The sequence below is a fragment of the Microcaecilia unicolor genome, chromosome 3, assembly GCF_901765095.1.
Source record: "Microcaecilia unicolor chromosome 3, aMicUni1.1, whole genome shotgun sequence".
In the NCBI taxonomy this organism is placed as follows: Eukaryota; Metazoa; Chordata; class Amphibia; order Gymnophiona; family Siphonopidae; genus Microcaecilia; species Microcaecilia unicolor.
In genome coordinates, this window is record NC_044033.1 from 179083291 (window position 1) to 179110853 (window position 27563).

Here is a 27563-nt window from a genome sequence, read left to right on the forward strand (position 1 = left end):
GTTTCCAACTCTGTTTATGTTGTGTTAGCTTTCATTCATTTGAAAAATATGACATCACAAGTCTGGATTTCGTCCATGTTTGAAACGTGGCAGGAAAATTTGACATACATACCAAGTGTCTCTTCTGCCTTGGTTCTCACCATGCCCAGAAGTATTGTAAGCATAGTGGCTCAAAAGTCACCATGTCTAAACAATCACATAAAATGTTTAGATGCTGAGAAGTTGCTTAAGAAATCTCACAAAAAAGTTTCTGCACAGAAACCATGTGCAGACTAGTCCAGAATCTTTCAAAGAGAAGCCACCCACCACTAGGCACAGTGACCATGACAGTCTGGTCGCCCAAAGAGCAGAGACCCTTGAGGTATCCAAGCTCACGGTGTGGCCACTCCAAATCCATCACTATTATGTTTCCCTGATATTTTTATTTATTTATTAGGATTTATTTACCACCATTTTGAAGGAATTCACTCAAGGCACTTATGACAAAACAGTGGATTTTTAAACCTGTAAAACTGTATTATTCCTTGAAGTGTATTTCTCTAGTTTTGCCAGCAGGTGGTGCATGTTTATGTATAAAGCTGTTACCAAAAAATGGCTGTTCCCTCTTTAGCTAACACAAATTAAGAAGTAATCTGTAGTGATGTGGCCAGCTATTTTTTTTTTTAAACTTGTTGTTCTGGGCTCCAATTGGCTCAGGAGCTCAAATTCATCTAGGAAATACTGGATTTTTCTCTAGTCTCAGCTTGAAAGTAGAGAAAGACCACTTTACTGAGACCCTGTGAGCAGTTATATTCTGTAACCTGTGAGCAGCTACATTTCCTGTCTTTCCTAGGCACTATTCAGGTAGTGAACAAATGTTTAGGTAGCTTTATAATTGATCCATATTCAGTTACCTATTATTTATTTATTTAATTGCATTTGTATCCCACATTTTCCCACCTATTTGCGGGCTCAGTGTGGCTTACAATACATTGTGAATGATGGAAATACAGTTTCTTACAATACGATTATGGGTTATATTGTGAATAGATTAGGAAGACAGAGTCAGATCAGTCGCCTTTGGGGAGTAGAAACTAAAGGATGTGGTGTAGGGGAATAACTACGTTGATCGAATAATAGCAAGTATGCGATGGGGTAGACAGTTTTTATCTGTGGGTAGATATTGAATGGGAGAGAGTACGGGGACGTGGAGTACGTGGGGTAATATCTTGAGGCATTGTTATGATGTATATGGGATTTATATGTTTTGATCCTTGCGGTATGTTTTGTCAAAGAGATAGGTCTTCAATCGTTTGCAGAAGTCTGTCAACTCATAGACCGCTCTCAGGCCGCGTGGCAGTGCGTTCCAGAGTTGCGTGCTCTTGTAGGAGAAGGTTGATGCATGTAGTCCTTTATACCTTTGCATTTGCATTTATTATTGCATTTATTATGTGCTGTTTTTGTTCCATCTGTTTTTATGGTTCACTGTTCAATATTTTTTATGACAAACATTTTCAGTTTATTGCCTCCACTTGTCTGGACCGACTAAGAATCCTGATGGTTTGTGTGTTGGGTCTGTGAGGGCTTTCCAGGAACTGTGGGACCACTGGTAGTGTGGCCCCAGTAACCTAGAAATCACTGGAGAATACCTTCAGAATGGGAGACTCACCCAGAGGCGGTTGGGACCCAATCAGTGGGAAGAGGGTGCTAGTGTAGAGCACAAGCAGCAGGTGCAGGCGGAACTGAGCTGTGCTGTGGATAGACCATTTAAATGGCCATGGGGTAGCCCCAAGCGGGTGGCTAGGTGTTTCGTGACAGCAGTGTACAGCAAGAAAAAGTCAAACATAAGCAATAAACAATTACAGTAGTAAAAAATATTCAAACAATAGTATACTATATTATAATGTCAACACAATACAAAATAAAACATTTTAATAGACAGCATAGGGTGTAAACAAAGATGGAACACATAGATAGATAAAATAGATTAGCAGGAGTACGAAAATAAGTGACTAGTTAAAGAAGGTTGCAAATGAGGTCAGAAAGGTGCTTGAACATGATCTTGGCTAGGGTAGGAGTGGATAAATATGTCCCGCTATAGTATGTGCAGCCGGTGTCATTTACTTCTTCCGTTAAAGGCCTGGTTTGAAAAGCCAAGCTTTCAACTGTTTCCTGAAGTAGAGAAAGTCTTGTGTTAAGCAAAGCCTTTCAGGGAGTGCATTCCAGAGTATGGGGGATACTCCAAAGAAGGCTCACTTACGGGTATCACATATTTGTATATATGTGATATATTCATTTAACTTTTCATTCCATAATGAAAACATTTCCCAATCATCAACCATTATTAGTTAATGGTACTCATATTCCTTACCAAAACTATGTTAAAGTTAGAGGTGCCACTCTAGATAAGTGTCGGACTTTTGATTCCCACATTCCTAACCTTGTGGGAAAAAAAACCTTCTTTATTCTAAGTACATAAGAATTGCCATAATGGGACAGACCGAAGACCCGTCAAGCCATTTTCAATGGTGGCCAATCCAAGATCACAAGTATCTGGTAAGATCCCAGAAGAGTAAAACAGATTACATGCTGCTTATCCCAGGTATAAGCAGCGGATTTTCCCAAGTCCATCTTAATAATGGCTTATAGATTTTTCTTTTAGCAACTTGTCCAAACCTAGACCATGGAACCTTGCGTCTCCTCCATTCTTTGGTATTATCACATTGAAGGCCCTGTTTACTAAGGCACGCTAGCACGCTAAATGCTAGAGACACCCATATATTCCTATGGGTGTCTCTAGCATCTAGCGCGAGTTAAAAAGGCTAGTGCACCCTTAGCACAACTTAGTAAACAGGGCCCTTAGATTACTGTAATTCACTACTTCAGAATTTAAAGCTCTCTAAATCAGAAAACTCCAAGTTAATCTAAACCACTTCAAACTGCTTTTTGGAGCTAAGAAATTTGATCATGTTATGCCCCTTTAAATCAAAGGGTATTGGATACTGATTTCTTTCTGCATTCTGTTCAAAATTCTTGTCATTTATAATTGGGTCTTTTATCCCGGGTTGTCTTCCTTCTTGTTCAATCCGCTTATACCATTCTCTCCCAATCTCTCCTCACCCCAAAGTCTCCCGGTCATTCCATCTCACTCCCAGGTACATTTAGATTGAACAAGTTCCTACTAGCCCCTACCCTTTAGAAAAGGGGTTCTCAACCCAGTCCTCGAGTCAGATTTTCAGGATACCCACAATGAATATGGATGAGATAAGTTTGCATACAATGGAGGTAGGGAATGCAAATTATCTCGTGCAAATTCATTGTAGGTATCCTGAAAACCTGACTGGCTAGGTGTGTTCCGAGGACTGGGTTGAGAACCCCTGCGTCAGAATAATCTGCCCCAGATATCTGTTTAGAAATCTCTCATAAGAAATTCAGGTCGGCTCTGAAAATCTACTGTGGTCAGGTATTTCCTGACTAATTTCACTGCTTCCAGTGATATGTCTTGCCCTAGTGATGTATTTTATTTAGTGTCACTATGCTCTGCCTTTCCTGCTGCTTTTTCTTTTTTATTATTGATTACTTGGAATATTATTGTCATTACACTGTTTGAACCTTTATGTTTTCCACTCTCTATCCCCTCTTAAATATATTATTGTAAACCACTTAGATCTATTATTGGCTTAGCAGTATATCAAATAAAGTTGAAATGTGAAGTGCCTGCAGATGCTTAAGCACAGACTGCTTGCATCAATTCCAGTTAAAGAGCTGATGATGCACAAGCAAGTCAGCACAGGTTCTCCTACTAGTAAAAGGAGGATATAACTCCATGCACAGAAACATTAGCACAGTACCAGTAGCTCCTTCCATAAAACCACCCAATATGGCAAAAGACTATTGCAACCTTCTCCTCGCTGGCCTCCCGCTTAGCCACCTATCCCCCCTTTCAATCTGTCCAAAATTCCGCCGCACGTCTTATCTACTCTCATATCACCCCTCTCCTCAAGTCGCTTCACTGGCTCCCGATCCGCTACCGTATACAGTTCAAGCTTCTCCTATTGACCTTCAAGTGCACTCAATCTGCAGCCCCCCATTACCTCTCTACCCTAGGGTCTTAGCACATATGAGGGCATTTCTTATCTAAAGTTTGTCAATAAAACAGCTAAAAAGAAGGGGGGGTTCCTTTAGCAGGAAATGGAACCCAGATCAGATGAATTTGATCTTCTCAAATACATAAAGACCCCTAAGACAATGGTGGCTGTACCTGTGCATGGAATGCTCAAAGACTAACCACTCCATATGTGGTGTAATCTATGATCCATTTAGCCTGTATTTCATGTCTAACATTTTTGAAATAAAGTCCAATCATCTCCAAGCTTTAATAAAGTTCAGGAGTGTAACTACCACTGAGCAAGCTCAACTCAAAGCTCACAGCAGTCCACTAGTTGGGGTCACCTGCTGCTGAACTGAAATGCCCTCGTCCCAGACATTGGCTCCTGGCTCTCTGCCCCCACAGTCCAGCATTTCTTCCTCTCTCTCTCTCCTTTCCCTTCCCTCTCTCCCCTCAAGGCTGGCATCTCTCCCTGCATCCCCTCCCCGTCCAGTCTTCCAAACCTAAGGTGGGTCACAGGCAGCCTCTGGCTAGAACCAGAGACCTTCCCTCTCCTGTATCCTGTCTCCAATGATGCAACTTCCTGTGTGTGGGATGCAGTAGAGAAATTCCCTGGGACTGGCTTGAGGCAGCCTGTCTTTATGCTGCCAGTGACCTACCTTAAGTTTGGAGCTATGTGAAGATGCAAGGTGATATGCCAGACCCAGAGGAGGGAGAAGGAAGAACAGGAAATGTCAGTTCATGGAGGGGGGAGGGGAGAAATGTCAGACCTGTAGAGATGGGAAAAAGGCAGGAGAGGGGACAAAGCAAGAAAGAAATGGAGGGAGAGATTGGGGGGGGGGGGTTTGGAGGTTAGAGAGAGAAATTGGATCAATGGGTAGTGGAAGAGAGAGGTGTTGTTCTGTTGGGGGGGGGGGCAGGGGGAGGGACAGGGGCAGCAGGTGAGAGAAACTTGTAAAAAAAAAACAACAAAAAACCCCCTAAAAGTAATGAAGTGGCAAGGGAGAAAAATAAATAGAAAGAAAATGAAAACTATATACCACAAGGGAAGACACTTTAAGAAATAAAACAAAAATAGACACACTGAGAAGAGCTCACTAGAAACAACCTCTCTGCTCCACGGAAAGACTTGAGTGCTGGTTCCGCTCGCTCATGTCAGGCAGGAAGGCACTCACGCATGCGCAGTGGCATGCTGCCAAAGACTTCTTGAAGCTATGGAATGCTGGGTAGCATCCACACTGGGCTCTGTCGGATAACATCACCCCAAATGTGAGAAACGTCGTCTTGCTTGTCCTCGGAGAATGAATAGTATACTAGTAGAGCAAGAGGTTGAGTTTATATATAGGAAACTGGGACAAAATTATTATTCCTTTGGGGATAAGATATATAAACTATTTGCTGCACAATTGCAACAGAGAGGAGCCCAAAATATGATTTTGGGGATACAGGTAATATAGGAGGGAGGAGGAGGAGGAGACAAAAGACAAATGATTTGTGCATTTCTAGTAGAAATAATATACAAGCTGAGTTCACTTCTTTCAAGCAACAGATTAAAGATTCATTTTTAGAGGGCACAGAGTTCAGCAGGTTGAGAGAGGACAAAAGATAATGGTTACATTGAGATGTGGAAAGCGATAAAAACTATGCCAACTGGAAAAGCTGTGGGCCCAGATGTATTCCCAATAGAATTCTATTTAAAAAAAAAAAACAAAAAACACTTTTGGCACATTTTGTTGCCAGATCTCCAGGAGGAAGAGTCCTGGTGTGTCTGTCTGTCTCTCTCAGGCAAAATCACTTTTCTGCATAAAAGTGGAAGGACTAAATTGAATAAGGATACAAAAATTCTGACAAATCTTTTAGGCACAAGACTTATTGGGATTACTTCTGATTTGATACATAAAGATCAGAGTTTACAAGGGGAAGAAATACAATGTTCTTAGGATGCTGAATATAATAGATCTTGTTAAGAACATAGGAACATAAGCATTGCCGTACTGGGACAGACCAAAGGTCCTTCAAGCCCAATATCCTGTTTCCAACAGTGGCCAATCCAGGTCACAAGTACCCAATCCAGATCATAGAGAAGATGCAGTGTTACAGCTGGTCGTAGAAGCAGGAAAAAAAAAAGCATTTAACCAAATGTAGTGGAGGTTTTCATTTTCACTGCTGGAAAAAATTTAGCCCAGTTTCTTTGGAGTAATGGCCTGCTTAAAAATAAATTCCAGTTTAAAGGTCACAATTTCATGATGGGGGGGGGGGGGGTGGTAAACAGCATAAATTCCATTGGTGGATTGAGCCATGTGATTATAAACTGGGGCTTGAGACTTTGCAAGCGCCATCTTTGAAAGAATGATCATGTTGAAAACGGTAGCTCTGCATTAGCATGTAAGATTTAGGGCCCTGTTTACTGTATCACCTTCAAAATCTGCACCTTAGTCCACAAAATTATCTACGGCCAAGTCCCAGGATATATGACAAACCTCATTGACCTACCAATCAGAAACATATCTAGTTCATCTCGAACATACCTAAACCTCCACTACCAAAACTGCAAAGGACTCAAATACAAAGCAACCTACGCACCCAGCTTCTCCTATATAAGCACACAATTATGGAACGCACTGCCAAAAGCTGTGAAAACAACCTATGACCACCTAAACTTCAGGAAATCACTGAAAACCTACCTATTCAAAAAGGCATACCCCACCGACCCAACATAGATACCTACACTCGGCAACACAGCAAAACCAAAGCTCGTAATGGACACCATATAACCTTTCCTCTCCTCAACCCCCATTGTACCTGATACACAAGTACCTTTATTCGACCACAATATCACCTTGTATTTGTTTCTCTACCGGACTAGGCGAAAGCCTTTACGGTACTAAGTAAGCCACATTGAGCCTGCGAATAGGTGGGAAAATGTGGGATACAAATGCGACAAATAAATAAGCCCCTTAATGCCTTTTTGAGCGGGTTTTTTTTTTAAGTATTATTTTGTCGTCACACTAAGGACCCTGTTTACTAAGCCGTGCTAGAGGCACGTTAGCTTTTTTAGCGCATGCTAACCATGTAGATGCCCATAATATTCCTATGGGCATCTACACAGTTAGCAAGCGTGCACCTTAGTAAACAGGGCCCTAAATAAATTTGGGTTTTTTTTTTTTTTTAATGCATATAATTTTTGGTTTTAGGACCCTGCCCTGAAGCAGCGTGGCTTGATGGGAAACATGGCCCATGTTGGCTCTTTGGTCCTGCTTTTGTGAAAGCTAAGTATTAAGCTTTAATTGCTAAATAATTAAGAATGCTAAAAATGGAGTAGTTATCTTGCCAACCACTGTAAAACACAGCATCGTACACCCTTGTAAATGCAACTGAGTCAAGGTAATCTCTGACGACTGTTAAATGTAAGCCACATTGAACTGAAACTCGTTTTTGGATAACTGTGGGATATACGAGCATGAATAAATGAAATGAAAATAGACGAACTGGACAAGTCACGAGAGGTGATCTCATGTGAAATGTGTCGCTACAGAGGTCTTTTAAAATATTAGTGGGTCCAAGCGTTCTGCTATTGATAATAAGTGAACTACTTAAAAAATAAATGGCAAAAGATTTTGCGCTAAACAAGGGTGCTCACTGTCACCCCTGTTATGTGCATTAGCTCAGGAACCCTTTGCACAACCTATTAGAATAAGATATAAAAGGAACACAAATAGGGGAGCACCAGCATAAATTGGTGCTATTGTACCATGCCTAGAATTTTTGAGATAGAACAGGCTACACATTTTTAAAACAAATACAATAAAAATATGGGAACAATGTTTTATTATCTGTTAAGAGTTCCCATATCTCACTGGCACATTTTTTGAAGCTATGTGCCAATGAGATCTGAAAATAGGTAAATCAAAATTGATAGTTTTCCACTGAATGTCACAACAGCAATGGAGGAGAGCTGTAGGCCACGTCACCCATTTGAGTGCAGAAGAGACAGTTTCAGGTATTTCAGGGTGAGAATACCAGCTAACGTGGAGAGGCATAATCGAACGGGGCGCCCAAGCTTTCCTGTTTCTGTGTTTCTATGAATTTCTGCACAGGATAAGCTGAATTATTTTTGAATAACGAATGATTTGATATTTAAAAGGAAAAAGGATCAATGAAGAATTTTGTAGCCCAGTGGTTCCCAAACCTGATCCTGCAGGCACCCCAGCCAATCAGGTTTTCAGGATATCCACAATGAATATTAATCAGAGATTTGTACGCAGTGAATGCAGTGCACGCAAATGTCTCATGAATATTCATTGTGAATATCCTAAAAACCTGACTGGCTGGGGTGCCGCCAGAACCAGGTTTGGGAACCACTGATATAGCCCAATGTTCTGACAGAAGGTTTTGAAAGGCTGCAAGACTGATGATCCAAAAATTAAAAAATGGATGTATGGATGTATAGATAGATGGAGTTTAAAAGACACGTTATACTTGGGAACACACTAGGTAAAATCCAACTTAACCCAAAACCAAACACTATTTTATTTTTGTTTTTAAGTTGTTACAGTTCAAAGGAAGGGTGAAGAACAGAAAGAACATTAACAGGAGAATTCTATAAATGGCGCCAAATGTTAGGAGCAGAAAACTGTTCTAACAAATGCAAGGTGCTGAAATGGAACAAAAACGGCAGATCCGCCCAAAAGCACATAGAATAGCACCTAAGTGTTTCTGCATGGATCTGCAAAGGGGCGTGGCCATGGGTGGGGCAGGGGTGTTCCCTTACAATGCGCACAGAGTTATAGAATAGTGCGGATCTGCGCCCAACTTGCGCTCCAAGGTTTATACCTGATTTCCGTTGGTGTAACTCTTCGTGCCCAAAGCTAAGCCTAAATCCAAGCTCTAAATGCTATTCTATAAAGGGTACTGATCGCAGAACACCCATTATACAATACCCTTCAGTACTCATTTTTTCATAAATTCACCCAAGAGTAGCACACTTGGATAAGGGTATAAGCTGGGGACAGAGATAAGAAGTGGTGTGGTGTTGCATTTGTACTGTACTTTGGGTGAAAAAGTGAATCAATGTTAACCTGGGTTAGGATTGATGATGTTGTACCAGGATGTATAATTTTACTCAGTGTACACAGAAGCATTTACAATAAAAACAAGGATTAAAAAATAGGGGGACCAGTATCTAATAAGGCTTAAATGGACAAAAGCTATTCAGTGGTGGATAGAAAAATTCCAAAAACTAAGATAAATTCATTTAACTCCTGTACTCAACTGGACAAATCTTTTGAATATCAACCCTTGGATAAACAATCCTTGGGAAATTGGATGGATTTGTACAGTACTCGGTAGCCCAATGAAAACTAGTTCCAACTGAGTTATAAACCCAAAGAGAAAACTGTCAGGTTCACTGCATAAAGAGAGAAAGATATATCCAGTAACTCCATGTTAACAGCTAAATTTCAAGTCACCAGCTCATATCCGTATTGTATGGAGAGCACTGTAGCAATATATAGTGCACACTAACACCTTTTTATCCTTAAAAAAATAAAAATATAATTCAACATGAAAGGAGACATTAGGTTTTACCTGCATTAGTCCCTCCCACTATTCTAGAGGTCCACCTTAGGAGTCTGCATCCCCGCAAACAAACAAGCTGATGCGTGTCTCCTTCAGCCATCTAGCAATTGTGGGCTTAGAGGCCATAAGGCCAAGCCTCTGCTTACCAAAGAGCACAAACAGTCTGTCCAATTCCCGAATATCATCCATGACTTCCAGTATCTAATGAGGACTCTACACATATTGAGAAGCTTCAAGGAAGAATACTGAGCCTCTTCATCCTCTCTGTGAAAGGACAGAAGTGCCATAGATTAGATGAGATGAAATGTTGATAGCACTTTCGGTAGAAGGGAAGGAACCATGCTCAGGGAGACCCCTGCCACTGAAAAGTGAAGAAAGAGAACCTGACAAGGGAGCTTGAAACTCCAAAATCCTATGTGCCGACGCAACAGCCACCAAGAATTCTGTCTTTAGCATAAGGTCTTTCAAGGAAGCCTTCCGGAGTGCCTCAAAAGGAGGCTTCTGAAGAGCCTGAAGGTCTATTTTAAGGTTCCACTCTGGACATGGCATACGAAAGGGAAGCCGCAAGCAGCCCACTCCCCGCAAAAAATCAAATGATATCCAGGTAAGCCACAAGGGACATCTGTAATCAGACCCTCAAACAGGCCAAAACTGCAACCTGAACTTTTAGAGAACCCAACACCAACCCTTTCTGAAGACCTGCTTTGAGAAACACTAGGATGTGCGTGATCTAAGAAGGGAAAAAAGTCCATGCTCAAAACAACAGCCCTTAAGCATACTGAGCCTGAAGCAAGTTAGCAATGAACAAATCAGAATAACCTTTTCATCTCAACTGAGCCCTTTCAATTGCCAAGCTGTAAGACCAAAGGGGCATGGATCCTCTATCAGCTTTGGAACTTCCTTCACTAGTTTGTGTATCCCCATCCAACAGTCAAATCAGGTCTGCATACCACTGCCTCCTTGGCCAATCCTGGGCTAAGAGTCTTATTCGACCCTGGTGCAATGTGATCCTTATCAACATGCGGCCTATCATGGAGACCAAGGAGGAAAGACATGCAGTAGATGTGGTGCTGGCCAGGGCTACAGTAGGTCATTGACCCTACCGAGCACAGTTCTTTCCAACAGCTGAAGAACTTGGGCATTTTGGCATTCCTTTTCATTGCCATCAAGTCCAGAAGCAGAGAACCCCATCAGTCCACTATCAACAGAAAATCCTGGCTACATAGTTCACATTCTCCCGGGTCCAAGGAGTACCTGCTGAGAAAGTCTGCCTCCACATTCAAGGACCCCACGATGTGAGCTGCTGACAAGCAGAGAAGATTTTTCTCCACCCAACTCATGAGGGAGGCTGCCTCCACCGCCACTAGACAATTGTGGGTTCCACCTTGCTTGTTGATATAAGCAACCGCCATCACATTATTAGAAAAAACTCAGACTGTGACCTCCACCAGAAAAGGAGTGAAGTCACATAAGGTATTCCACACTGCCCTGAGCTCCAAGTGATTTATCACCAAGACTCCTGTTCTGTCCACATGCGCCAGATGGAACTTGTATGAGCTCCCCAACCCGACTTGCTGGCAGCCGTTATCACCATCTTCCATTGTGTTATCAGAAAGGGAGCTCTGATGTCAAATTCCTGGCCGACAACCACCACGGCATATTTCAACTGGCAACCAGGGACCAAAGAAGATGAAAGTCGTATTTCTGTGACACTGGAAACCAGCGGCTGAGAAGAGATGCCTATAATGGCCACATATGAGCCTTTGCCCATGGCACCACTTCCATTGCTGCTGTCATTGACCCCAGAACCTTGATGTAGTCCCTGACCCAGGGACTGCCTTGACCTGAGAAGATGAATCTGTTGAACCAATGTCAACCTCCTGCACTCTGTGAGAAAGAACCTCTCCCATGCTGTGTCAAATTGAACACCCACATACTGCAGCATCTGCAATGAAGTTAGTCTGCTCTTCTCAAAACTGACCACCCAACCCAACCACTACAGAAGACAGAGAAATTTGTCCATCGCTGCCACACTACCCAAACAGGACACATAAATGAACCAGTCATTGAGATATGGGTAAACTCTGATTCCCTGGCACTGAAGAAATTATGCTGCCGCCAACAACACCATCAACCTTGGTTAATATTCTTGGAGCTGTGGCATGACTGAAGGGCAAAGCACTGAACTGGAAGCGAAGGCCCAGAATCGCAAAACATAGAAACCTCCGATGTGGAGGCCATATGGGTATATGCAGGTATGCCTCCTTGAGATCGAGAGCAGTAAGAAAATCTCTCACTTGAACTGAGGCTATGACTGCTCTTGGTGTCTCCATGCAAAAGCAGAAAACCCATAGGCAGCAGGTTAGAGCTTTGAGATTTAAGATCGTACAAAAGGTGCCTTCCTTCTATGGGGCAATGAAGTAGATAAGTATCTGCCTTGTCCCTGTTCAGCCTGTGGAACTGGAACAATGACCCGGAGCACTAGCAAGAAATCTATGGTGGTCTGAACCTCAACCACCTTGGTTCCCTTTCGAAAAAGAAATTGCAAGAAAAGGAGCGACCACTCCAACTTGTAACCTTCTGTAAGAATATCCAGAACCCACTGGTCTGATGAGATTTTGACGCACACCTCCCAAAACTCCTGAAGACGTCCTCACACCGGAAGAAGAGGACCAGCCTCGCATCATTGCTAAGCTTTGCAGGCATTGGGTGCTCTAGTTGACAGAGGAAGACATCCTGTCCGCACAAAAGGAAGATTGGCATGCCTGAAAGTGGGACTTCTGACCATATTGCTGATTGGGCCAGTACCGTCTGCTGTCTCAAAATTGAGAGCCCCCTGACAAGAGGCTTTCAGTTTATCCTCCAGCAATCGCTGTGGCTTAGTTTCCCCCAGTTGTTTCACCAAGTTACTGAGATCTTCTCCAAATGCCACTTGCCCTAAAAGGACAGTTTAACTAGAGGTGACTGATACTGCATCTGTTGCCAAATGCCGCAACCAGAGTTACCGACATGGCGTGACAGCCAAAGACATATTGCGGGCCATAACCCACAACGTATCATAAATAGTAGCCGCCAAGTAGGTCAAATCTGCTTCAAGCTAGAAATTATGGCACTCGTTTTGTGTTGATGATGCCACATCAGGCATGCTCTTGTCACAAACAAGCTGCACACTGTCGCCTGAATGCCCTAAATGACCACTTCAAAGGCTTGTTTCAGCAAGACTTCTAACTTCCCATCCCGTAAGTCTTTTAGGACAATGCCCCCTTCCACCGGCAAGGTGGTCTTTTTCATCACCGCCATAACCAGAAGTCCACCCTGGGAAGCTACAATTTTTTCCTTCAAGATTGGGTAGAGGCAAGTCATGGCTCTTCCTATTCTCATACCTGCATCCGACGAGACCCATTCTGCTGTAATCAGGACCTGAATATCTGAATGTATCAGGAAGGCCTTAGAAGAACCTCTAAACCCCCTCATGATTGACAAAGATGGAACTCCTGACACTGAAGCAGAAGGCTCCTCAAGAGAAAGCACTGCCAGTGCCTCAGAAATAAGAGTGCTGAGCTCCTCTTTATGAAACAAGCTCGGTATGTTTGGATCATCTCCCTCCTCTCATGGCTTCTCTGAATAGATCAAGGCCACATCAGATAAGGAAGGAAAAGCAGAGAGCCTCATCTGCCCATTCCTGGAGATCTAAACGAGATCTCTTAGGAGCCAGAGGGGCAGTGGGGTGAGAAATTGAAGCACCTTCCAGCAACTCTGACTGTCCCTGCTTCAGTAAATAGGCCTGGTGTAAAAGCAATATAAACTCCAGACAAAACAAAGATCCTGATGCAGTTGAATGATCTGTCAGACCCTAAGGCTGTAAATAGAAGCCGTGCTCCAAACGTGATCCACACATGATCAAACTGCTCCTCAATGCAAGTTGGCCCCCAACAAAATGGCACCCATTCCTGTACTTTCCTGCATCAAACTATGCACAGGTTCTGCATTCCACGGGATTCCTGTCTTGCACGCACTGCAGTGCCCCGAAGCTGGCTGGCAGGTCCCACAGCAAGAACACTGCTTATCTGCCTCCGCGGTAATCACCATTCACCCCAACTGTCACAAGCGCAGCATAAACATGTCCCAAGCAGTGAGTCAGGATCCCTCACCTGCACCAAGTAAAAACTGCAGACCTCCAAGCGCATATGAGTCAACCTTTAGTCGGACTTACCGCTGCTGGCTGCTCCCCCCAAGCTCACAGTCGCCACAAGTCTTACCACAGATGAGAATGGCTCAAGACTGATACTTTGTCCCATGCTCTCCAGTAAACCTTTTTCCTTCTCCTTTCTGTTTTTTGTTTAAGGTTGTTTGCTGGAAAAGGAGAGCTCCACAGGAAACAGGGGAATGGTGAAGGCAGGGAAGAAGTAAATTCATGGGGCACCACAGACAGGGATCTGAAGATCTCCAGATATGACTCTGCAGATTCAAGCCACCCACAAAGCTCAACTGGGGAACAGTTGACTAACTGGAGCAGGAGCAAAACACTCAGAACCAGAGGCCAAAAAGTGTGTCCAACCACCTGCTGAAGATAGAAAATACTGAGGAGCTGGACTGGATGCCAAAAGAGATATGTCTCGGCTCAATTTTCTGTTCTATATCTCCACCTGCTGGTTGGTGGACACAACTATCCCCCAGTTTCTGGAATATTGGGAAGATGGAAAACAGCAATTAGGAAAAATACAAAATCTGAAAGCTTCTTCACCCCATCCATAAAACAAAGAAAATGTTAAATTTCTTTTTTTTTTTTTTTTGAAGTAATTTCTTAATTTTTATATCCTCTCTCTCCTTGCCCTCCCCACCCCGATCTTATGTGGAAACACCATCATATTCTAGCTAGTGAACCAAAAGCTACCATGGATGTCTCTTGGTGTAACAGAAAATGAAAAATCAGGATATTGGCCTTCCACCTCCTGCATTGAATCTATGACCAGTGGTCTCGTCTCCCTCTCCTCCTCCATCGCCTTACCTGTGGGCTGACGCCGCTGATGGTATATGTGCAGTGCCCCACCCTTGTCCACACGTGTCACCACCTGGTACTCGGTGCTGTTGAAGCGATTGACCCGGATGACGCTGGTCTTCTGTTGGGCATTGGCATTGTCAGAGTTGGTAGCATAAAGGTAGTTCTCGAAGACGGTCAGGCCGTAGAGATGCTCGATCTACATCATACACAGAAGAGAGCTCTGCTTAGAACACAGCACATCTGGGTGCACAAAACACAAGTCCAGGGCTAGACACTCAAGTTAAAAAAACAAACAAAAAAAAATAATAATAATAATAAAAAGATCTATGGCTGGCCCAACTACACCCACATCATGAAATCTGAAAACACAGTAGCAAGCTGCTCTGTAATATTGTATCCTATCGGATGGGGTAGAGTGTGCAGTTTCACACCACCCCACACACCCATAAAATGCCAAAAATTATTTTATCTTTTGAAATGTCACATAAACAAAATCGAACATTCAAAGCAATAATAAGTGGACTCCAACTTCATACACACACACACAAGATTACTATGGTACACGGTTGGACTTCCCACCTCTCTTCACAACAGACACACACTTGTATCTGACTGTTCAAACAGCTGGCTTGAATAAATTGCCAGGTGGTGGCACTTTCCACAGATCCATATGAAGCTGAATTGGAGGAGGAGGGGCTCAAACAGAATATGACAGAATGCTTTTGTCTAAGAAGGTGGAGGACACCTGGCACAGACACAGGAGAAAGCGAAAAATTCTCTCTCAACCTGAGAAGATTGAGAGCGATATGCTCTTCTCTTAGTCCTTCAAGCTTTAGGACAGTAGCTCAAGAAAATTATTACCTCAACTCAACCACTGTAATTCTTTATATTGCTCTATTAATCTACAATTAAGGAAGCAGCTTCAATTACTGTTAAATACATCAGCTACATTAATATTTCATATGGGAAAATTTAATGTGGCATCTCCCCTTTTAAATAAGTTACATTGGTCAAAAGTTGATTCTAACATTCACTTTAAGATTGGATGCTTAGCGTTTAAATGTCTTCACGGACAGAATTCTGAATCGGTGGGAAAGATTCTTCAGATCTTTCAGATAACTAGAAACAGAAATCATCTTAGGAGTAGGACAAATTTATCTTTGGATTGTCCTTCAGTAAAGGGAATGTTTTCCAGGGTACGTTGGGAACAGTCATTTGGTTTTCAGGCAAGTAGGATCTGGAATAGTATCCCACCTGAAATATATACTTTGACTTCTTATACCCCATTTTGCAAGATGTTTAAGGCATATTTCTTTATTAGAAAGGTATCCTTATTTAAAATACAGTCTTTCAGTACTTTTAATGCTATTGTTCTAATTATAAGGTGATATGTAATCTCCTTCCACTTGGGGACCTTCTTGTTTCTGAACTCCGATTTGCACCATTTGGTTTAAAGGCGGATTATTAACCCCCAAATAGAATATAATAGATCTAACATAATAACACAGTAAATGTCAGCCAATAAAGACCTGCATGGTCTATCCAGTTTGCCCATCAAGGTGGCCGGAGTTGAATGTGGCATTCTGCGCAGGTTCTGTATCATTACGATTAAACACTGGTATACTTAATCTCTGTCTCTCCCTGCCAATTTTGGGGCACAGATTGTAAAAGTCTGCCTGGCACCAGTCCTACTTCCCAACTACTGGAATTGCCATTGAAGCCCACTCCAGCCTTGATCCTGATCTGCTTTGGTTGGTCATTTTACGGGATCCAGACTGTAGAAATCTACCCGGCATTGGTCATATTTCCCAACCTCTGAAGCGACCATCAAAGCTCACTCCAGTTATCAAAATTTAAATTTTGCTTTAATTACATAAGTACATAAGTATTGCCACACTGGGACAGACCAAAGGTCCATCAAGCCCAGCATTCTGTTTCCATGGCCAATCCAGGTCACAAGTACCTGGCAAGATCCCCAAAAAGTTCAATACATTTTATGCTGCTTATCCCAGAAATAAGCAGTGGATTTTCCCTAAGTCAATTTAATAATGGTCTATGGACTTTTCCTTTAGGAAGCCATCCAGACCTTTTTTTTTTAAACCCCGCTAAGCTAACCACCTTTACCACATTCTCTGGCAACAAATTCCAGAGTTTAATTACACATTGAGTGAAGAAACATTTTCTCCAATTCATATTAAATTTACTACTTTGTAGCTTCATCGCATGCCCCCTAGTCATAGTATTTTTGGAAAGAGTAAACAAACGATTCAGGTCTACTCGTTCCACTCCACTCATTATTTTAAAGACCTCTATCATATCTCCCCTCAGTCGTCTTTTCTCCATACTGAAGAGCCCTAGCTGCTTCAGCCTTTCCTCATAGGGAAGACGTCCCATCCCCTTTATCATTTTTGTCGCCCTTCTCTGTACCTTTTCAAATTCCTCTATAGCCATCCTTTTTCTATATAGTGATCCTCTGTGTTTATCCCATGTATTTTTTAATTTTGTCACCATTTTTGTCTTCACAACCTCCCGCTGGAGGGCATTCCAGGAATTCTCCAGTTTCTGTGAAAAAGTATTTCCTGACACTGTTCCTAAGTCTTCCACCCTGCAAACCTCAACTTATGACCTCTAGTTCTATGACTTCCCTCAGCCCTGAAAAAGATTAATCTGCATATTAATATGTTAAGTATTTAATTGTCTGTATCATATCTCCCCTCCCCCCAATCCCTCCTTTCCTCTAGGGTAGACATAATGAGATCTTCAAGTCTCTTCCCATACAATTTCCATCCGAGCAAGAGAGTAAAGAACAAATCAGATAAGATCAATTGATCCTCTTCTGCTTTGTGTTACCCCTATCCCTGCATGAGATCACAAAATGGAGGCAACAATTCCAGCCCAATCCTTTTAATTTTAAAATGACAAAAGAAACTAAGGCACTGCAATCTAGTCTCAGCCTGTGTTTTTCTACTTCTAGGGATCTGCTAAAGATCTACAGCTGTAGTTCCTCACATAACAAAGCATGAGGACCAAATGTTTCAGTCTCTTATGAATGCAATGGTGACACTTCTCATCAGAGGCTTCCTCTACATTGCCCCTCCATAAATAAAAATAAAAACCCACCTTTTATCTTTGGTTCATTGGGTCTGAAAAGTGCAAACAAAAAAAACACCCTGGTAGCTTTGCTCCTGCAGCATCTGCTATAGTGTTCCCTCTGCGTTTTTCTTCCTGGCCCCTAAACTTTGGAATGATCTCCCTCATGCACTCTGTTCTGAATTGTCTTGTTCTCGTTTCAAAGCCCTGCTTAATACACACTTTCTCTCTCGCATTTTGTTTTATCCCCCTTCTAGTTGATTGCGGGCTGCGAGTTATCGGTTGCCTGTTGAGTTGCTTACTTCCCTGTGTGTTTGATCTTGTCTGAATGTTCTGTCCTATTGTTTATTGAGTTCTTTTCTATTTTATTATGTTTTAATTGTTTTTTTCTTGTAAACCGCTGTGACCTTCACTAGAAGTGGCAGTACATAAAAATTTTTAACAGAAACATAAGTGGGGAAACAAATACAACACCTCTAGCGCTTCAATCCAAAGAAAAAGTTCTGCAGCCTTCCTAGGAACTGAGCCAGACTGAACAATGGAGGAATGGGAATGGGACTTGATATATTGCCTTTCTGTGGCTTTTTCAACTATGTTCAATGCAGTCTACATATTATATACCGCGCAGGCTTCTGTTTCTGTGAGTCTGACGTCCTGCACGTACGTGCAGGACGTCAGACTCACAGAAACAGAAGCCTGCAAGGCCGCATTGCTGATCTGCAAGTGCAGGCTTCTACATGGAATGTTGCTAGTGGAATAGCAACATTCCATGTAGAATCTCAAATAGTAGCAACAGAATCTCAATAGTAGCAACATTCCATCTAAAATCTCCAATAGTAGCAACATTCTATGTAGAATCTCCAATAGTAGCAACAGAATCTCCAATAGTAGCAATATTCCATGTAGAATCTCAAATAGGGAAAGGGAAATGGGACTTTCTGAGGTTTTTTGCAACAACATTCAAAGCGGTTTACATATATTCAGGTACTTATTTTGTACCAGGGGCAATGGAGGGTTAAGTGACTTGCCCAGAGTCACAAGGAACTGCAGTGGGAATTGAACCCAGTTCCCTAGGATCAAAGTCCACTGCACTAACCACTAGGCTGCTACTCCTCCACACAATCAGAGGTTAATGTCCAATGGGCCAAACTATAGTCCCTCAGCCATCATGGAAACTTTCTCAAGCACCAAGCAGGGGGTGGAGGGGGGGGGGTTCAGAACTGCATCCAATGAGCAACAACAATGAAAGCAAGATCAAGTGCTGAACATACCAAGAGCCCCTGAATAATGGTGTGTCTGTTCTTTCCCTCATAATCCACCACTTCAATGTAGTCCAGGTAAGCATCAGCCCAGTACACAAGCCGGTTCACCAAGTCCAATGAGATCCCATGAGGAAACACAATCTTACTGTCCACCAGCTTGGTTCTGTTCTGGCCATCCATATCGCACCGCTCCACCTTTGGGATCTGCCCATAATCCGTGAAAAAAACTTTCCTGTCAAACACATCAAACAAAAAGGGATATTAATTGGGAAAAGAAAATGGTAATCAGAGTTGGAAAGCTTCAGAGCTCTGACAATTGATGACATTATGACTGAATCTTCCACAAGAGCCTATGGGCAGAAGCTTAAACGCTGCAGCATAAAGAGACAGACGCTTGCCTATTTCACCTGCACAGCCCAATTTTCACTGATCTACAGGTCCCTTGGCCTATACCCACAGATGATTTCTTTGGCTAAACTTTACTGTCTCGTGAAGCAGAAATTTTTCTAGAATAATAATCTTCCTTGAGGCAAACTGTCTTCCCCAAAAGAGCGTGATCATGAGTATCTACCCTCCCCCAAACACCCTTTCAACACATTACCAAAACGTTTATTACTGGGGTTAGTCAGCTAAGCAAAGGAATCAGTGAGGCCCAGTTATGTGTGCAAACTCACTGGTCCCCGTGAGGAGACTCACTCTTGCATCTCAGACTATAAACTGAAATTAATGTCAAGAGGACTGGATTAACTTGGACTGGCTGCTTGAAAGTTTCATAGAAAAATTCTTCTAAGTGCCAAAGGAAAAGCACTAGCAGAGCTGAACGTGGCTCTCAGCACCGGTAGAGGGAAAATCGCAAGGCAAGACTGAGGTAGCTGAGCGGGACTGTGTAGGGATCTTGGTACTGGAAGATCCGGGTGCTGCACAGCAGGACCGAGGTACATTTAGGAGCCAGCGAAGAGGCATTTCAGTGGTGAGAACAATGTGCAGTGCCAGCAGTGTCCACAGAGCCCCATTTGATATAAAACATTCAGGACCAGATTCTATATATCGCACCTAAAAAAAACAATGCCAAAACGAAATACGCCTAGGTGTATTCTATAAAGTACGCCTAAATTTAGGCGTACTTTATAGAATATGCCTACATTGCCACGCAGTTTATAGAATATGTCAAGCGAACATCTGCGCGTCTAAATTTAGTCATTACGCAAAGTAAAACTTGGTGTAAATGCAGACGCCTAAATTACACACGGGTATATTTTATAACCACGTGAATAGATTTTAGAAATGTCCATGATCCACCCATTCAACACCCCCTTTTCAACTATGCGACTTAGAATTTATGCACATCATGTTATAGAATACAATTAGACTGTTCTGCGCGTAAATTCTAATTAATGCCAATTAAGTGTCAATAATTGCTTAAGTGGCAATTATTGGCACTTACTGGCTTAACTAATTAAGTTGCACATGCAAATACAGAATACAACTGGATTTGCATGCGCAACTTAAGTCGCGCTATATAGAATCCCGGGGTAAAGATAGAATTAGAATGTCTAGGTCAGGACATTTACAATCCCCAGTATTTTACGAAGGGCTCTATCACAAAGTCTTTTGTAAAACAGGTACAAGGACACCAGCAAATACACATATATTTACCAGCATGTACAGTGTGATCTCCTAAATCTACACGTGAATGAAAAGAGTGGTATCACTCAGCAGCTTTCATGAATAAGCGCTGACATCTATATGCGACATGGCTATTTTGCACTTCCCAGTGTTAACTGTTGTCAATCATACACATAATAGTCCCATTTCAAAAAACTATACATATTTGAGCCAATTAAGCAACAAAGTCACTGAAGTTTTTGTCTTTTAAAAGACAAAACTAAAAACAACCTTAACCTCTCATGCTGATGCCTGGACAAACCAAGCACTTTGACAGAAGTTGTGCGCAGTTCGGAGGAAGTGCAAAAGCTGACAAGAAAATGTTTTTTTGGTTATACATATATTCCCACTGTAAAATGGAATACATGTGCAATTTGTTCATTCCTCCCCCCCTCCAACCCACCCCTTTTTCCTTTGGGCACCCCAGTCATTCACACATGCAGCTTTCTAAAATTTCTATTTATACCAGTAGCTGATCTACATGTGCTAACAGATACTCTTCAACCACCAATTTAGAGCTGACTTCTGCAAAATCAGAGGTTGCCATCAAGAATCATGAGATATGGAAACTTCAAGTGTGGTGCACAGCATGAGCACTGAACCTCAGCAACTGCAGTGCAACTCCCAGCATATCCCTTTGTGGCAACTAAGTTAGCTAAGTCAGCACAAGTCATTTCCCTTATAAGAAGCATGAGGTCTTGCAACACTGCGCATTATGGATATGAGTAAGAAAGACGTGACCCTTCCCTCCACATGCAACAGCTCAGGATCAGTCCTTGCTGACATACTGACTCGACTATACAAAAAATGATCCCAAATTTACTCTAGTAGCTGTACATAAACCACCAGGCATAAACTAGAGTTTATAAATATGGATACTTCTAATAAGATATCAGCTTGATCTCACCTCTTAATCAAAGAGATGATTTTCTAGATAACTGTTGATTTTTTTGAGGATTCTCAGAGTATTAACTCACCCAAAATGAGACACAGTAAATAACATTTACAATCTCTACGGGTGGTTGAGCATGACTCGGTCATGTTTCAGACACTGATAAGCCTGTGTGAATCTGCTCCCTTCGAAATGCATGCACACACTCGCAGGTATGTCAGTTTGTGTGTGCATGCGTTTTCACAGAGAAGGACAGCCAAAATTATAAAGAGGATGGAACAGCTTTCCCTTGAGGAAAAGGTAAAGAAATTGAGGCTCTCCAACCTACAGAAGAGGAGATATAGGATAGAAATCTATAAAATTGTGAGTAGGGCGGAATGGGTAAATGTGGAGAGGTTAATTATCCTTTCAAGTATTAAGATGAGGGGACACTTCATGAAAACTAGTAAGTAGCACATCTAGACAAATCGGAGAAAGTATTTTTTTTTCTCCTCAGTGAAACATTAAACTATAGAATGTGTTGCCGGAAGACGTGGTAAAGGTAGTTTGAGTAGCTGGGTTTAGACAAGTTTGTGGGGGAAAAATTCATTAAGTGCAAAAGAGTAGGGGTGACCCCTGAAGCAGACGGTAGATCCATCAAAACACAGCCCCGTGTCTGGTCGTATACACACTTTGTGCTGAATAAAGTTACCTCAACTCACCATCAGATTTTTTTGGTCCACCCTTACTCTCTTGCACTTGATTTGGACTACACTTGAGGGTGGGGGGGGGTTCTTACCCTGACCTGTTGGCTGTTGCTCTGACGGAAAAATTCATTAACCATTAATAGCCATGTAAAGGTAGAAAAGCCGTTCTGGATATTTGCAATGAGGATTGGATCTATTCTTTGGGATCCTGGACTGGCCACTGTAGCAGATAGGGTGCTGGGCTCAATGGGCCTTTGGTCTGACCCAGTATGGTATTTCATAGGCTCTTGAGAGAGATCACACTTGATGACCACGGGATGATGTATGCTAGCTGGGAAGGAAAAGGAGAGTTTAATTTACCCCATGGTAGGATCCAGGGCAATTCCTTTGGGATTGTAGAGCTCTTGATCCAACAACGTCACACAGGTGTCTCCACTCTTATTGCACACAAATATTCGGTCATCAATGTCATCAACAAAATAAAAGTTCCCCGTCAACCAATCAATGGCCATCTGCTCCACATCTGTATGAGAAAAAGAGGAGGGGGAGGGAGAGAGAGTGAGAGAGAGAGACTGATTAGAGCACAATGTCCAAAGTTCTTTATATCATCCTAATTAGGACCACCAACTGGATGCCACATTAAAACTAGTGGTCCATGGCACAGCAGGGAGTAGGGGACAAAGAGCCAGACAGGTATTTCCTCATTCTCCCAAATCACTGAGTAAAATATAATTATATTAGAACTATCTCTCACAGTTTTCCCATCTCAACGAGTCCTCCTGCTTGAGAGGAGCTGTTCCAACAATACCATAAAGGTGGAAGAAACATAGGTTGGGCCTTCCTTTTTTAAGTACCCCCCTCCCTACCCATCTTCAAATCTTTGCTCAAAGCCCACCTCTTCAATGTTGCTTTCAGCACCTAACCTTTATACCTTTCAGGAAATCTAGACTGCCCCAATTTGACTGCCCCTATTTGACTGACTGTACATTTGTCCTTTAGATTGTAAGCTCCTGTGAGCAGGGACCGTCCTTCTATGTTAAATTGTACAGTGCTGCGTAACCCTAGTAGCGCTTTAGAAATGTCAAGTAGTAGTAGTAGTAAGTACCCAGAGACTGTGCCAAAAGCTGGTGACACCTTAGGGGTCAACTTTCCAACAAAAGTACCCAGAGACTGTGCCAAAAGCTGGTGACACCTTAGGGGTCAACTTTCCAACAATACACAAAGTCTGTGGGTACTTTTAACCATCAGAGGAAAAGCGTGCCCCTGCTATTCATCTGAATACTTTCCCCATGCAAATTTATGCACATAACTTTTGGAAATCCAACAGTATGCACATAAGTGTCCTCCCCACCCTAAGTACACCTCCCCAATGTGCGAGTAATGGAACTACATGCATAAGTTTGCCCACAAATGATGTAAGCAATTTTAAAAGACTGCACAGCTGCACACAAGACTCTGTTTTATGCCTGAAAATGGCCTTAAAAGTTAGCCCCATCCTTACACCCCTCTCCCTAGGCTAACCACTTTATATTGTGATAAGTCAGAGGGTGTCCTATACGGGGTAGGCCACTAGAGGGTGCTAGTAGGCGAATAGGTGGAGGTCGCTAGGACTGGGGAGAGCTCGGGGAGGTCCACAGGTGCAGGTGGTTATGGGCTGGGTCCTGTGTATCTAATTAACCACTTTAGACCCCACCTGAGTAGTGGAAGGAAGAGAAGTGAGCTGGCAGCAGAAGAAGAGAGATCCCCCTGGAAGAGACTGGTTAACCCTATGGACTTGTGGTGGACTGTGTGTCCAATGGAGATCAGCGGGCTGCAAATCCTGGGGTAAGAAGTCCCTAAAGCATTAGTGTTTGACTGTGTGTCCTCAGTACTTACAGGAACTGTGTGTTCAGTGAAAGGACTGTGTGTCCAAAGAAGAAAGGACTGTGTGCCCAGAACTGTGTGTTCAAAGAGGGGGGACTGTGTGTCCGGAACTGTGTGTTCAAAGAGGGGGGGACTGTGCGTCCAAAGAAGAAAGGACTGTGTGTCCAAAGTACTGAGAGAAGCAGGCTGAGAAGCCTGGGGTTGAGAGTCCCCAAAGTATTGGTGTAGTACTGAGCCCATGCATCTGTGTGGGGAGGCTCAGTGTGAAGATCTATGAAAGCATAAAGTATTAAGCTAGAAGAAGTGTGCCCAGGGGCTGGAATAAAGAGTTGCCTGAGAAATATGCAGTTGGTGAGACCTGTTTAATTTGCTGAGTGGGAACCAGGTCACCCTGAGTGAGAAGGGGTAGCACACTAATTTGCATCTGATCTGCATATTGAGAACCAGGTCACCCTGAGTGAGAAGGGGGATATCACAATATATTTATACAAAAACTTCTATACCACATTCTTGTAAAAACATTCAATGCAGTTTACAACACTAAATACAATCAATACAGTACATAAGAGAAATACAAATGTCACAATGCAGACAAACTCTGCGAGCAACTGTCATTATCCTACTGCTCAGCACTTAACAGCCTATCTGGCTAAGAATAAATCAGTTTCCAAGTTCTTCCAGGCTGCCAAGAGGTTAACCTTGTTTGTCAAGGCCAGTGGAAGTTTATTCCAAAATGTTGGGCAAAATCACTGAAAATGCTCTTGACTTTCAGTATTCCAAAATGGAGCTCTGCCCTTGCAGGACATCTAGTAATCTCTTTTGGCTACATCTTAAAGGTCCAATGTTCTCACACCATCCCCTAAGATACAAAGATTTCAACACTATGGAACACCTTAAAAAGCAGCCCTACTGCCTTAAAAGCACCCACTCTTTAACAGGTAACCACTACCACAAGCATGCAAACACACCCACCACCCTAAGCCTCTGCATTCTGAACTCTCTCCAATGGCCTCATACACTCACATGGAGGACCACAGTAGTGCAACCCACTAGCCACGAGAGTATGCAAGACAGTATATAAAGCTGAGTTATATAAAGTATCACATACCATGTAAAATGAGTTTATCTTGTTGGGCAGACTGGATGGTGTGTACAGGTCTTTATCTGCTGTCATTTACTATGTTACTATCAGGCTTATTTTCAAAAGGGATCGCCGGCGATCTTCCACACAAATCGAGAGATCACCGGCGATTTCCTGATCCCAGCCAAATCGGTATTATCAAAAGCCGATTTTGGCCGGCTTCACCTGCTGTTTCGTCATTGCACCGGCCAACCTTCAAGGGGGCGTGTTGGTAGGGTAGCGAAGGTGGGGCGGGGCATGGGTACAAGATGGCCAGCTTCGTCTTATAATGGAAAAAAAAGAGGCCGGCTCCAACGAGCATTTTGCTGGCCGGACTTGGTCCATTTATTTTTAGGACCAAGTTTGGAAAAAGTGCCCCAACTGACCAGATGACCACCGGAGGGAAGCGGGGATCATCTCCCCTTACTCCCCCAGTGGTCACCAACCCCCTCCCACTCCAAAAAAAATAAATAAATAAATAAAACTTTTTTTGCCAGCCTGTATGCCAGCCTGAAATGTCATAACCAGCTCCTTGTCAGCAGTATGCAGGTCCCTGGAGCAGTTTTTAGTGGGTGCAGTGCACTTCAGGCAGGTGGACCCAGTCCCATCCCCCCCTACCTCTTCCACTTGTGGTGGTTAATGTAGAGCCCTCCAAAAACCCCCAAAGCCCACTGTACCCACATGTAGGTGGCCCCCCCTTCACCCCTTAGGGCTATGGTAATGGTGTAGAGTTGTGGCAAGTGGGTTCTGGGGGAGATTTGGGGGCACAGCACACAAGCTAAGGGTGCTATGCACCTGGAAGCTTCTTTTTTTAAAGTGCCCCCTAGGGTGCCCGGTTGGTGTCCTGGCATGTGAGGGGGGCCAGTACACTACAAATGCTGGCTCCTCCCACGCTCAAATGCCTTGCATTTCGCCAGGTTTGAGATGGCCGGGCCCGGTTTCCATTATGGCTGAAAAACGAAGTCGGCCATCTCATATAAACCCGGCGATCCTTCTCTAAACCCAGCGAGCAATTTGGCCGGCGCCAAGCATATTTCGAAAATATGCTTGGCTCCGCCCGCTTACAGCACTGGCCCCGAAGACGGCCGGCCATCGATTTGGCCGGCGCTGTTTGATTATGCCCCTCCATGTGTGAGTTTTGGGGAGGGTTTTCAAACAAAAAGTTAATCATGCATAGCTCACCAAGAGAAGGTTCAAGGACAGAGATCCATTTTATCAAATGCAAAAAAAATGTGAATCATACTTTGCAGAGAGGCAGGTTTGTATCCTGCAAAAAATAAGAACTCGAGGGAGTGTTCACAAATCAGAGCAATACAGAGAAACCGCAATTATAGCTAACTGCTTTCTCCCAAGCCGCTTTTCACAGCATGATAATTGGCTCAGACTCAGTTGCGCTGGGCACCAAGTGGCACCAGTGAAAGAGGCGATGCATTCTGCTAGCATGGACTAAAGCAGTACAGAAAGAACAGGCCCCCTGCCCGCAAAATATTCAACTGATCCGCACTAAGAAGTTCACAAAGTCAAGTATCACACGTGGCAGAACGCCTGAGTCAAGCTAGCAGTTGTTCAGCTGTGTTTAACCCCTGAGTATGTGTCAAGAGTGGCTCCTACATTTATAACACTAGTAAAACCATCAAAGCGGCTGACAAGGAACAGTAATTAATGAGGAGGAACAAGCCAGTCACACAGTTCAAGAATCAAGGAAAAATGAGGCTGAAAGAGAAGCTGGAGAGGTAATTCTGTCCACCCCCTGGCCTCAGGCATGGTCCACTGCCCTTCTTAAAGTTTCCCAGATTGACCCTAGTAACAGGTTCAACCACTCCCCTAGGTAACCTGTGCCAGGGCTCACAAGCAGAACATTCCTCTAACCCCACCTCCCTCCACACTGTAACTTAAACCTATTATGTTAAATGAATGCATAAGAGATTACTTCTCACATCCACAAACATCAGTCCCGCACACCTCATTCAAATGTACATAAAATACTTCAAATTTAGCCATCTACTTATCCCAATGGCTTTGTCCTACCCAGTTTGCTCATTTATATGTCTCAAATGCACTTGCCCCCTTGGCTTTCATTAAGATGTTTCATTGCATGGTACTCAAAGCAGCACAGAGAAGGTCCAGAAGTACAGAACAAAGTCCAAATATTGAAAAGAAGTACCAGGAGCCTTCAAAATCGGGATACACTTTCTTTATTCATACACCTTGAACATCGATTCTTTCCTAAATGACCCGACACGGGTTGTGTTTCGGAGCACTGCGCCTGTGTCAGGGGTCAACGTAGTGATTTTTAGAGCGCAGCTAGGGCTTTCTTTG

The 27563-nt window shown here is 43.0% G+C and overlaps 1 protein-coding gene across 1 annotated transcript in view; it reads right to left on the reverse strand.

Annotated features, from left to right (window-relative positions):
• Positions 1–27563, reverse strand: part of LRP1 (LDL receptor related protein 1) — a 612781-nt gene that overhangs the window by 348803 nt on the left and 236415 nt on the right. Inside the window, exons 7-9 of the mRNA XM_030196646.1 lie at positions 22622–22784; positions 19028–19250; positions 14673–14862 (exon numbers count right to left, since the gene is read on the reverse strand). Coding sequence (XP_030052506.1) covers positions 14673–14862; positions 19028–19250; positions 22622–22784 — 576 coding nt within the window. The remainder of the gene's footprint in view (positions 1–14672; positions 14863–19027; positions 19251–22621; positions 22785–27563) is intronic.